General features: G+C 42.2%; 1 protein-coding gene across 1 annotated transcript in view; it reads right to left on the reverse strand.

Annotated features, from left to right (window-relative positions):
* TAF4B (TATA-box binding protein associated factor 4b) overlaps window positions 1-13,836 on the reverse strand; it is a 72,523-nt gene that overhangs the window by 35,893 nt on the left and 22,794 nt on the right. Inside the window, exons 7-11 of the mRNA XM_066624428.1 lie at window positions 10,017-10,730; window positions 9,634-9,718; window positions 8,442-8,547; window positions 3,325-3,494; window positions 1,008-1,138 (exon numbers count right to left, since the gene is read on the reverse strand). Coding sequence (XP_066480525.1) covers window positions 1,008-1,138; window positions 3,325-3,494; window positions 8,442-8,547; window positions 9,634-9,718; window positions 10,017-10,730 — 1,206 coding nt within the window. The remainder of the gene's footprint in view (window positions 1-1,007; window positions 1,139-3,324; window positions 3,495-8,441; window positions 8,548-9,633; window positions 9,719-10,016; window positions 10,731-13,836) is intronic.

Genomic DNA, 13,836 nt, shown 5'->3' on the forward strand with positions numbered 1-13,836 from the left:
GATGTTTAGACTTCTGGAAAACTCCTAAATTTTTTACTGATCACACACTCAAGTTACTCTCATCTAGTCAGCAAGTGTGCGACAGTACATTCATAAGTGTACAGTCTTGTTTGCCTACTCCAGAGTCAAGTTCTTTAAATAATCATTACAATAGGATGTTGGGATTTGGAGAAATATATATTTTAAAAACTACATTTTCCCTACATCTGGGGACTACTCAAATTTGAGAACAGGAAGCATTGCCCATATTCATCTTCCACATGATAGATGATGCCTGAGAACACTATTAATTGCTTTGAGGTTTGCAGAGGTTCATCCTCCTCACTTGAAAATCTGATGGTTTCAGTTTTCTGCTTAAGCCTTTTAGCTTGTCTAGAAATTGCTCCAATGTAAGCATCATCTACTCATCTTCATTTTCTTCTCTATATATTGCCCATAAAACAATGTATTGTGCTGTGGAGAAGCTAGAGACTAGGAAAAAATGTTTGGGAAAATACAAAGAAAAGGAGGGGTGATTAAGGATAGATAGATGAATGAGACTATACAAAGAGGACAAACTCTGGTTAAGTGTTCTGAATGTTGGAATCTAATCATGGTCCTTGATGCCACATGTTGCCAAATTCAAACACCTCTTCAAGAGATTTGGCTTACATTTGGGAAGTATTATTGATGCTTATTGTGTCATCACAAGACCTCCATTTACTACAGGAACTGCACCTCTGGAAAGATGCAAATACAAACATACGTTCTCCAGAAAAGTATAAGACTACAGTGGCATTTGGTCCTTGTGGTTATCACCATCCCAATGGATACATTTTACTCTTACAATTAACCAGGGTTTAGTGCCACATACAATAGCCAAGGTTTTATATGCCTAGAAGTATGTATTCTTTATGATGGACTCATGATACATGTTCCCCATACAACCATAATGTTACTTTTAAAAAATGCATTGAGTAGAACAAGACTGTTGAGAGACCAAGACGCTTAATGATGATTTCCTTTACCTTATAGGTCATTGTACGATGCTGAGCAATTATAGACAGTTTGTACAGAAGCCCTCGTAATCGCTCCTGTGTAGCATGGGAGATCAAGTTCACAACATCTGAATTAACTTCCGTAATGTCATGCCTTTTACCTGTGGAAGTAGAGAAAATCCATTACGTGTTTTAGTACTAGCTGATAATTGAAATAATTAGCACAGCAGGTATTTTGTTCCCCCTGGAAGTCATACCCATTATGAATAAAGGTTTGGAGATTGTGATTTTCCTGGTAAAGTCACAACTTCAAAGATCTTAGACATTACATTAATAAAACCTAGCCTACAGCTTTAGAAAACAGACACTGTTTCACTTAGCCTCTAGAACCACTTTCCTTGCAAGGTCATTTATAGGACAAAGTTAATAAGAATACAGGAATCAAGCCTTGTGGTTCAGGGAAGGGGAGAAATAGCAGCTGTAGAAATTAGTGCCATATTCCGTTAATTTCAGTAATTAAAAAAATACAGAATTACATTTTGCCCCGTTTGACACTGTGCTTGTTAAATCCCGACAAGTCCATGAACAGCTATGTTTTTTGCAACATACTCCAGGCATCTTAGCCTGGACCCTTATCACACCCAGCCTGATCAAAAGCATATGGCAGCTTGACCTCCCCTACTCTCAAGGTAGTAACTTGGAAAACAGCCAACTCAATTAGGGTCCTAAAGCATTTCACTTCCTTCTTCCATGAGTGCAGCTTGTGTGGATAAACTCTACTTTCTGCCCTTTCTGCATCACCTCCCTCTTCAGTCCTCCAGTATTTTCACAGTGGTAGCACTGAGGTAGATTGCTTCAAGTGATGCTGCTTGAACCCTACACTAAGACTAATCATCACCTTTACAGTGCCCTCAAGTTGCAGGCATACTAATCAAAGCCTTTTCTGGTTGACAACTGACCCCCATCAGCTCAGGCTGAAGAAGGCAGAGCAAGTGCCCTGGCAATTTAGTGCTATAAAAATCAAATTACTGTTAAACTTATACTAACGACATGTCCTTGCCCCCACAACTTCCCCCAGAGGTGCAATGACTTAAAACCAAGCATATCAATGTATAATAGTATTTTATTTTATGCCAAGAATAAACACACATTAAAGCAGAGGTGCTTGGCTCCCAACTGCTATTGTAAACAACAGCAACAGAGGCAAGCCACAATTTCACATTAAACTGTTGTATTCTTCAACTGTCAGTTCTAGACAGCAGCACTTTAAACAAGCTCGTTTCATTCCAGTTGCTAACAAGCATTTGCTCAAATTAATGTGCTGGGGTCATGTGAACTGACTGAAAATGGGATTTGTTTGAAACAGAGATCACCAACTTCCAAAGCAGTTTCACCAGGCTCTTGGTAGTTACACTAACATTTTAACCAAGGTGCGCCCACAGTTGCACTGAGAATTAAAAAAAATGAAGTTGTAAAAGAAATTGAGTTAGTCCACCCATACTTTTAATGTTACATCCCTTTGGATTTTGTATACAGAGTCATCTATTGCTTAGAGCTTAGTTAAAGAACACATGCACCAACAGTCTTTGGGTCAAAGATCTGCCAAAGCAACAACCAAGTTGCTTTGAGACCAATCTCCTCCCCCCCCCCATCCCAGGCATCTTCCTCCAGGAGCAGCTTGGCAAGGGAAGACCTGCCTCTTCACTCCTGTATAATGCCCACTCCATTCTAGTGAAAACTCTCTCCATTCTAGTAATGGAATGAGCTCAGCAGAAATCAATTCTTGAGGAATTACACTGTATTTAGCTGCAATCCACCTTGCCCTGCCCAGATCCAGAATGGAGATCTCCAAGGTATCTCTGCAAGGAGCTGCAGAAAAGAAGCAGAGATGCTGTTTAGCCCAGAAACAGCACTCCACATACAGCACGTCATTGAGAAGCTGTTGTGAGCAATGCAGCAACATGCAAGGCACTGCATGTTCCAACCACACAAGTGCGCTTTCAAATGCACAACACTAGGTCCGATTCTGAGACCAGGCTAAACATTCAGACTTCTTGATCAAAAGTCTAAAAACATTTAAGACTTCTTGAACAAAAGCCTAAGAACTTCTCGTTGAAGCGTAACCTATACTTAATATCACAGTGCATAAGAGAGTCAGGATTTTGCTTTTAGCATTGGTGTTGTGGCAGTATCCTACGATGTTTTCCCTCCAGGCTGACTGCTTTACTCTAAACAAGTTCTGTTAGTCCCAAGCAATGACAGCAATGATTCAGGAAATGTGTGTCAAGGTTAAGATTTATGCAACCTGCTTGCATTTGGGAGTGTCTTCCCAACTAGTATCTCTCACCTATTTCCAAGATCTTCTTCTCTAAGGCATCTGAGAAGAGGAGGAGTTCTTCTGAGCATGACTGGATAAGTGTGCCAACGGCTTCAGAAGTTGCTTTCAAAATACATGCATTTTCTTCAATCAAGTTCACTCCGGCCATAGAAGTCACATCATTGATGTCATCTTCATCCCTTCAAGCAAGCAACTTCTATTATATTTTGTGGGGTCATAAGGCAAATAAGACTCTTCCCTTAAATACACATAATATTTACCAATAGCATGATAGAAGTAATCCAGTTAGATAAGTTGAACACGTTTATTTGATCTGCAGTACCAATAACTTCGCAGTGTTTAACTGTGGAAACAAACTAAAGTTTCTGAAAAGTGAAGGCCTAACATCTTTCAGGCTTCCTAGGACAGAATGTTCAGTCTTTAAAGTCTGAAAGCCAAATTACATGACGCATCAACACACTGACTTTTCTAAATTGAAAAGCTGCATGGGGGAGAGAAGAGGGAGAGATTGAGAGCACAGATGCAGCAAGAAAGAGTGGGTACATTATCTTGAAAGTGTGGAAGGAAATCCTGTTGAAAAGATGGTGATTTGAAGCTGAATAATAGTGGGCAAAAGAAGGGGAACCACCCCTATTACTTTTCTACTTCAGCGTCTCCTCCCAAACTGATTTTTCAGTTTAAGCCATTTTTGCCCAGCATTGTATATATGCAAGAAGGATCAAATGTGTACACCTATGGGCCGGGCAAAAATGTTAAAGAAGAGGGCAGCCAGGCTGCAGCTATATAAAGTTTGCGTCCAACATGTAGTTCAGCCTGTAGCTAGGCCTTATAAGATAAATGCACGTAAAAATGGTGAGCATGTTGTTGTATAGAAGTTGTGATTTCTTCCTTGAGTCATCCTAGTTAGCTGCTTCCTTTCCATCAGTATAGAATAAAAGCTTAAATGCACCCAGCATATATTCTAAATAATAATTATATGAGTCTCACTTCATTTCTAAAGGAAAGGCAGTTATTGTCTGAGAACTGAAGACATTGTCTTGAATTCAAGAGTGGAGCATTCAACTCTGGTTGTAACTATCTATGATAAAAGACTGGAATCATGACTATAACAGAGGGATCATAGTCGAGTAGTAAAATACATGATTCATATGTAAAAAGGCCCCAGGTTCAATTCATAGGCAAAGATAGGAAGGACTTGTTTGGCATGCTGGAGAGTAGTTGCCAGTCAGTGTAGATAATACGGAGTTATACAGAAAAATGGTCTGACTCAGACCTTCCTACATTCACAGAGTTCCTAACATCTGATCTACCTGATGCAACAAGGCATAGAAAATTACTATGAAAAGCCCCATGAGAAGATTCAGATGTCAAATACTAGAACATGTGACTGACTGGAAGTGGCATACAAAGTGCCACTTATACTTATACAGTATACTTATCAACCCATTGCTGCCAACTTCAGCAACTATGTTAGAACAGGTCTTCGGATTCAAGTACACAAACAGCAGTTAAATAACCAGAGTTCAACAGTGAAAGTATATTCATTGTATATCACACAGGCATGGAGGGACGACTAATTTCTGGAGCCATGTGCAAGCTTGTTTACAACTCTTCAGTACAGCTCAGTTCCTTTACGGCTGATTCACATGCTACAAGTTTCATTTGGTATATCCACTAGCTATGTAAATAACCCAATCTAACAAGAGCCTGAGCCTGCAAATGTGTGTTCCATCAGCACGTGCCATCGCAAAAGCACTGTAAAGCGCTTTGCAACAGTGCAAGGCCCAAAGGCTCTCCACAAATCTAACACAAGGAGTAGTAGGAAAGGGGAAAATATTGGGGTTTGGGAATTGGTCGTTGAGCCCATTTGATGGACTAAAATCAGAACATTTACAGATGTATTCTGTAACAGAATCTTCTTCAGCCTACTCTAGTGCATGTGTAGGATGCAAATTAAGTTGATTAGGTCAGTATACTTCATGCTGAGGCATCTGACATTTGCAATGAGGCAAACGCAAGCCTCTTCTGGTCCTACAATTTCTCATACTGAATAGATTCTCAAAATGGACCATCTAGAACTCACTTGAACTAGACAAGCAGGTCTTTAGCACCCTCTGCTGTTTGAACACCTGCCATGCACTTATTTTAATAACTCCATTGAAGAAGGACAGGCTTAAACATCTTGAGTTCCTTCCTATTAAATGTGAACCAGTGGCTGCTAATCTCACTCTGTTCATATGAGCTGAATCTAGAATTAGTCACACAACACTATCAGATTTTAAGCAGCTGTGTGCTCACCTATATTAAGCCATTTCTATCCAATGTTGCATATACGCAACACGGATCAATATTTACCCCTGTAGACTGGGCAGAAATTGGTTAAGTGTTTTTTCATATGATCAAACTGCTTTATAATGTCAAACCATCAGCCCTTCTAGTGTCAGCAGAAGCTCTTCAAGATCCCAGACCAAGGTCTTTCCCATTCACCTCCCAAAAGTCTTCTGTAACTGGTTTATAGTTAAGGGCCACGCAAAAAGTTAATTTGGACACCTGAACAAAACTGGCAGAATCTTTGCAATAGCAAAGCAAAACTGCATTATGCAAATTCACGCCAGTCTGCAGATTTTATGGGTATCTTTATGCAGTGTGCAAACCACAATGAGTGAACCTCTTAGACAGGACTAATATGTAGGAAAAAAAAATGGATACTGTAAGCTGCCTTGGGGACCTTCCAGTGGGGAGGGGAAAGACAGGCTGTAAATAAACTGCCACAATGTTTGAATGAATGCTTAGATGAAAGATATACCTCAATACATAGCAGTCCCAGTTTCTGGGAACCAAAAGGAATCTAGGCACAAAAACATAGATATGCTCCACACACCACTAAAATTTGATACAGTAGTTTCAATAAATGAGAATTCTGTAATGTGGGTTTATATGCTATACATACATAAGGTGCATGGGGCCTGCCTGTGAAAGCCAGGAAACTGTTCAGAATTCTGCTATCACATGCAAATAGATGGAAGCACATAACACCTGTTTTGCATCATCTGTCTACATTCTATCAATTTGCTTCCAGGTCCAATTCAAAGTGCTAGTCTTGGTCTTGGAAGCCCTTAATTATCTGGGATCACATTATCTGAAGGTTTGCATTCACTCTTACCAAGTTGCCCATTCTCCCACTTTTATTTTTAAGAAAGCAGTCTGAAATTTAGTCAGCCACCTCCAGTGTGCAAACTAATGCCACTGGTGCGTGCTACATAAACAATACAAGTCGATACTTCCCTCAGCTTGGAGTTCCCTTCCTGTGTCATATCATACTACTTTAAAGGACAAAGGGTTTTAGATTGGTCTTTTCTACATAAAGAACTGCTGCAGAGAAAAAGTACAACACAAAACAGTTCCCCAAAAGCAGCTTAAGTACCCATTCTCGTGCAGATGCAATAACTCTAATTAGATCCTGTAGGCAGAGGTGACAAAATCTTAAAGACTCCTTCCCATGGATTACTAGCACTCTTATCCAACTACACCCTTCTAGTGCACATTTATGGCAAAACTTTGCCAGAACATTTGATACTATGATGGATAGCAGAACTGCCATAACAGGTCAGAAGATTCTACCAGCCAGAGCTGCACCACTAGCCCCAACAGGTTTAGAGCACAAAGCCCTTTCAATGGAGATTAGCTAATGAAATAGGATCCTAGCACCAGGAAAACAAAGTTGCTGTACAAGATGCCATTTTCATGCCTGCTTCTCTCCTGATAAAAGCATCTCTTGCAAGGCATAGGCTTCTGCCAACAACTTGCACAGCACTAATTCCAAAGGAAGAGGTAGGCCCCAACAAAATTAGAGGAAGGCACCTGCCATTCAGATAGTCACTTAATTCACTCTCCACCAACAGTTTCTTTACATACCAGCTTTGATGCAAGTGAAGTATAAGAGGGCTATTTACTGAGTTCTGTATTAAGAACTAACATTGTTCTAGGGCAGTGGTTTTCCAACTCTCCAGGAGAGTTTGAGCCACTGTAAGTTCTTGAGGGGTGGGGGGGGGACACAGCAGGGGTGGGTGGAAGGCAGCAGCGTGATTCCCAGGATCGCACCGCTCAGGGCGCTGCAGGGGCTTGGGAGCACTTACCCAAGCCTACTGCAGCCTCCCCAGGGTGCAGGGAGTCCGGTAAGAACCTTCATTAGAGCTCCCTGCAGCAGTGAATGTAAAAGCGAAGAAATCATGCCCTGCCTCTGCTGAAGCGGAAGTGGAGCACGATCGCTCCACTTTCACTGCTGCGGGGAGCCCTAACAAAGGTTCGCACTGGGCTCCCTGCATCCTGGGGAGGCTGCAGAAGGCTTGGGCAAGTGCTCCCAAGCCCCTGCAGCCCCGAGCAGAACGATCCTGGGGATCGCACCGCTGCCTCCTCCCTGCCTCCAGGCTGCCCCTGCCCCTTAAGGGGGCAGAGGCCAGGACCCATAGGCTGGGGCATCGCGACGCCCCAGTCTGAAAAGCCCTGTTCTAAGGTGAAAGTGGCTAACTACGACTTTCCATCCAAAACACACACGACTAACAGTCTGCGCTTAAGCTGAAATCTATTGTTAAAAACCTTGAATCTTTCCCAATAACTATTTAAGGCATTTCATTCACATTACCTAGCAGGAAATATTCCCAAATGTGATTAATCTATTAACAACTTCTAAAGAAACAAGAGCAAGCAAGAATGGTAGTTTGTGTGAATGCTAAAACACTTGTAATTAACCTGGTCCTCTTTCCTCAAGAATCTCAAAAGGTACCTATAATTGATATCTTTCAAAGTGCAAATTTAGTTAAAAGCCAGGCAAATATGAGAAGGAAAGCTATCAGCTAGCTTAATAAAATGCTGGACTCCAATAACATAAAAACCTATTCAGCCAGCTGAGTGTTAACAACTGAAACAGCTGCCACGGCAGAATTATTTGGCTGTTCCCTTCATTAGCAATAGAACATGACAACCAAGGAAGTGAGAACACTCTTCACAAGTCTTAAATATTTATTCAGGTATCACTTGCATCTCTATGTTGCTGTCTGTCTTTGCTTTTTCCCTTTTTTTTTTTAAACTCAAGCTTCCCTATAGCCACAGAAACTTCCTTTTTTTACCTGAAGGATGTTGTTCCATTCTCTCTTATTTTATTTCTCTGAACAGGAGGTGCTTGAAGCGACAGAATTTTGTTTCCTGGCAGGGTAATTTGTTTCACAATGGAACCTAAAAAGATGAACAATCCACAGCAGAAAGCAAAATTTAAGATGACATCCAGCGCATACTCTGAAAAAAAAGAGTCTGCAAGAATATGTCCATTTTTTTAAATGAAAGCAGCATATTTGTGTCAAGGTTACTAATCCAATCTTCACTAGCATTATCTGCACAGGCTATTTTACCAGGACATGGACTACTGTGCCCAAATTTACTAGCCAAGGTTGAGTGTTGATTGGGTATACAAGTAAGCTCTGTGTGTGGCTAATGGAAAGACTCTATAGGCAGGCTATTCTAAACAGTCTCATACAAAAGTCATTCATAATAGCTGGTTTTAAAGAAGCCTACTACCTCCTGAAACTAGAGTTCCAAACGTTTTTCCAGACCATGTTTATTAAAGCAGATAACATATCTGTCATACAAGGTCCACATGTCTTTAACATTACTAATGTAGTGCACGGATATCATATTGTGCCAATACGCAACTTGCAGTATCTGCCACTGAAAATGCAATTCTCCATGTGATACTACTGATTATCAAACGCGACTATCCATGTACCATGGGCATTTTTAAAAAAAGATGTATCCCATTTCTTTCGTCAGACTCAGGTGAGCTTATAATGTACAAAAAAAACTAACAAAAATCAAACACAACAAGCAGAAGCGAAACCAGACAGAATGGTGAGAACCATTCTACCATAAACCCTGGTGACATTATAGAAAACCAATAAAAGGAGAGCCTTCAGCAACTGCCAATAGATAGGCAGTGAGGGTCCCTGGTACACTTTCCAGGGCAGGGAATTCTATAGGGTGGTGGCCGCCACAGAGAGTTCCCTCTGACATGTTAATGCTAACAAACTTCTGAAACCTGCACCTGATTCATACTCAGTAGCGATACCATATCTCCATTGCCCTACCCCATACACCATTTTGCGAACTCAAGTTTCATCGATCCTGTAGGAGTCAAACAATCTTGAAATGGAATGCTACTTATACAGCCCTTTAAGAAGTTTGATGCCTGAATTGAGGCAGAGAATTCAACTGTACCTGCAGGAAGTTGGCTAGCCTGGATCAAAGCATTTAATGGCATTTTTTCACCCGTTTTGTTCACAACAGGCACTGCTGATGTTGGTTGAAGGGTGGCCACTTTTTTCAAGATGCCTCCTGTGGGTTGCTGGACTATCTGGGACAAAAATTACATAAACAAACTGAAGGCAAACATTACACACAGCTTGTACTTAAGCAACCATAGTTGTGAAAGACCGTTCAGGCCTATATTTCAGATTAGAAAAAGCATTTTCTTGAAAGTTTAATAGTTGATATTACTTGGCAAGAAGCCTTTCAGTTCAGATTTGTAGCTTAAACTAACACTGCCAAACACCTGATCTCTCAAACCTCTGGAAGGGCTGACAGGTGCAAGCATTTTATTCCAGCATGCTTTAAATTAATATTCCTTCAAGTACTAAATACAGTTCTCTTACCAGCTGCTTAACTTTAATACCCTGTGAAGTTCGAGCTGACTGGGAAAGGATGGAATTGGGATGGGCAACCCGAATAGTAATTGGAGCTCCAGGCACATGCATTGTGGTCTGAAGAGATGTGGTCACCGCAGTCGTAGATGTTGTCACAGCTGTGGTCAAGACTGGTTTTACAGCTTTGAGAGAAGAAGTTGTTGCAACAGTAGAAGATGAGACACATTTGGCAGAACTGAGAGCAGTGAGTACTTCCGATGACACTGTAGGGGCAAGGACTGGTTTTGAAACTTGCAGAGAAGTGGTACTTGTTGTCACCATTGCTGTGGAAGAGGTCAGATGTACTGCTTTAACAGTGTTGACTCCTGCTGTTGCCAATTGAGATGAGACGACAAGATTTGTACCTTGAAGGGAGTGCGTCCCTACCAACAACCCATGGGCTGGCTGAACAAAGTGAAGAGAACCAGATCCTCTAGTTACCAAGGATTTGCAGGGAACTGGGCTTGAAATCTGAGAGGATGGTATCCCCAGTGGAGTTCTAGGGTCTGGTCTTGCTGATTGAAGAGGGGCTGTCGTTGTAGGAGTCCTTGAAACAACTACTGAGGCAGTTGTTAGTGCTGTAGTACATGGTGAAGCAGCCGTTTGTGCTACAGACTGCTGAAGACACTGTTGTATGAAGTTCTGTGCGTTGGGCATTAACTGCCGTAAGGCAACCATACTTTTCTGTACAAGGGAAAAAAGAAATCTAACTGTACCATTTCCTTCTTCTACCCACATTTTACATTCCTTTCATGAGAAAACATTGTCTGAAGTTGTGCCAAAACTATTAAGATTTCTAGTAGATTTGCTGATAAGCTAGGAATATTATCATATTTGATCTTCAAAAATGCCCTCCCCTGCATCTGGCAATCAGAGGCAGTTTGCCTCTAAAACCAAGAGCTTGCACATACCTACTAAGACTTGTAACCCGTAATAAACTTCTCCAGAAATCTGTCCAGTCCCCTCTTAAAGGCATCCAGGCAAGATGCCATAACTACTTCTTGTGGCAAAGAGTTCCACAAACTACCTGCGAAATTTTTGCCAAGTAATCTAGCTCCAATTCTCACTTCGCCTTATCTCCGGGTCAGTCAGAGGGCAGAGCCTTCCAACTCTGAACAGTTTCCTTCTTGCTAAAGCAGGCTCATTTGTTTCTATAGTAGGGAGGCAGGTAGCAGCCCCACCACGAGGGAGAAGCTGCTTTGACTCTCACGAGGCATGGAGGGGAAAGGAGCAGCCGCTTTGCATCTCCTGCTGTAAGCAAGAGGAAGGCTGCAAACCATCCTCTTTTACCTAGGAGTAAGCCCTGTTGACTATTATGGGGCTTATTTCTGAGTAGACATGCCTGGGATTGGGTATCAAGTCCCTTGTCTACCCTGCCTGCTGACTGGGCAACCAGAAAAGCCTGGAGGAGGTCTGGGTGGAGTGAGAACAAGGGAGCCAGGGGCAGGCAAGCAGGTACGAAGCCAGGGAGTCTGCTGAGGCTACCAGCCTAAGAATGGGCTGGCTGAAGTCCCTTTTCCTTGCCACAGTTGCCTGCAGCTCCCCAAATTGACCCTCCCTGCTTAGCCTTTGCCTTTCAGAGGGAGGGGCATTGGGCCACAGTTCTATCCACACTTTCCTGGGAGTAAACCCCATTGACTATAATGGGACTTACTTCTGAGTAGACATACATAGGATTAGGCTCCACGGGCTTTTGCACTGGTGTTGCTGTGATGTCTATATAGAGATCTTCCCTCCCCCACACCTTTCCCCTGTTTTGCACTGGTAGGTATGGAGATCTGCCCCCCCCCCAACTTCCATCAGTTGGTTCTGTGTGCAAGGGGTTTTGCACTGGTCTTGCTGTGATGTCTATATAGAGATTTTCCCTCCCCCACACCTTCTCCCTGTTTTTGTTCTGGTATGTATAGAGATCCCCCCCCCACTTCCATGTGTTTGTTCTTAGTGTGAAAGGGCAAGCTGCATCTCTTCCTCATAAGCAGCATTTCTCTCACTTTCCTCTCACTGCAGTGATTTACTCCTATCATCGTGGGGGAAACGAATTTTTCTGGCAACATGTGCAGAGAGGATACAGGAGGCCAGTTAGGAGCTATTCAGCAGAGCAACCAGGTCCCGAGTGACAAGAGATCTCCAGACCAGTTCAACTTTGTCCACTCCAGTCCTAAAAATGAATTCTAGTATCCAAAGGAGAGCTTCTTACAGGGCATCTTTCAAACTAAAAGTTATTAAACATGCCAAGAAAAGCAATAATTATGTGGCTGCAAGGCAGTTTGGCGTAACTGAAAAACTTGTTCGAGACTGGAGAAAAAAAGAGACTGAACTGCAAGCAATGCCACAGTATAAGAAAGCTATGGTACAGTTGGTACAGTTCTTAGATAACAATTATTGGACATTTTTCAGGATCTGGACTCCGGTAAAATCAGACAAAATTATAGTCAGAACCTCCCTAAGTTAAACCCCTGACTTATCCGAGGGTCATAGCAAATTCCATGATTTTGGGCTCAAAACCTGCCCTCGTCTTATCTGTGAGACCGACTTATAGGCGAGTGTCTGCGGTGATTACACGCTGGGTAAAGAAATATTTTCTTCTGTCGGTCCTAACTCTCCCAACACTCAGCTTTTGTGGATCTCCCCTGGTTCTGGTGTTATGCGAGAGGGAAAAGAGCGTCCAGGCCACACCTGGAGTATTGTGTCCAGTTCTGGTAGCCACATCTCAAGAAGGATATAGCGGACATGGAAAAAGTTCAAAAGAGAGCAACAAAAATGATTACTGGGCTGGGGCACCTTCCCTATGAGGAAAGGCTACAGCGTTTGGGCCTCTTCAGTCTAGAAAAGAGGCACCTGAGAGGAGACATGATTGTGACATACAAAATCATGCAGGGGATGTACAGACTGGATAGAGAGATGCTCTTTTCCTTCTCGCATAACACCAGAACCAGGGGACAGCCATGAAAGCTGAGTGATGGGAGAGTTAGAACAGACAGAAGAAAATATTTCTTTACCCAGTGTGTAATTAGTTTGCGGAACTCTTTGCCACAAGTAGTAGTTGGAATCTTGCCTGAATGCCTTTAAGAGGGGATTGGACAAATTTCTGGAGGAAAAGTTCATTACGGGTTACAAGTCGTAGTAGGTATGTGCAAACTCTTGGTTTTAGAGGCAAGCTGCCTCTGATTGCCAGATGCAGGGGAGGGCACCAGGACGCAGGTTGTGCCTGTTGTCTTGTGTGCTCCCTGGGGAATTTGGTGGGCCACTGTGAGATACAGGAAGCTGGACTAGATGGGTCTTTGGCCTGATCCAGCGGGGTTCTTCTTATGTTCTTATGCCATGCCAAACTTCAAGCTGTTTTACTTTTGTTATTAAACTAAACCGCACTTTGGGACAAGTCTGCAGTGTGTTGGTTAGCATCCTGAAAATGGTGTGAACATACACCTGAGCATTAGCACACTGCAGAAAATGTGCATTGTCAACAATTTTAAAGTGCGTCCAATCTACCAAAAGCACAAAACAGAAGCAGCTTAGATCTCCTGAAGGAAGGCATTTGTAGATTTCCTTGATAATAGGAATCTGTAAATGTACAACAGAACCACGGCCTTCCATCCTGCAGAACCAATTTCCACAAAGACTCTGCCAAGTCAGAAATTACAATTAAACTTGGCAAAAGGTTCATGACCCTCCAGTTTCATATCATCTTTACTGAAACTGCTGGGCTCTTCTATATTTTATAGTAAGAAAGCTTCTTACAACAATATAGGATTCAGTTCTCACACCTTTAGAAGCAGAGGTAACTTTGAAA

Source organism: Tiliqua scincoides, chromosome 4 (genome assembly GCF_035046505.1).
Source record: "Tiliqua scincoides isolate rTilSci1 chromosome 4, rTilSci1.hap2, whole genome shotgun sequence".
In the NCBI taxonomy this organism is placed as follows: Eukaryota; Metazoa; Chordata; class Lepidosauria; order Squamata; family Scincidae; genus Tiliqua; species Tiliqua scincoides.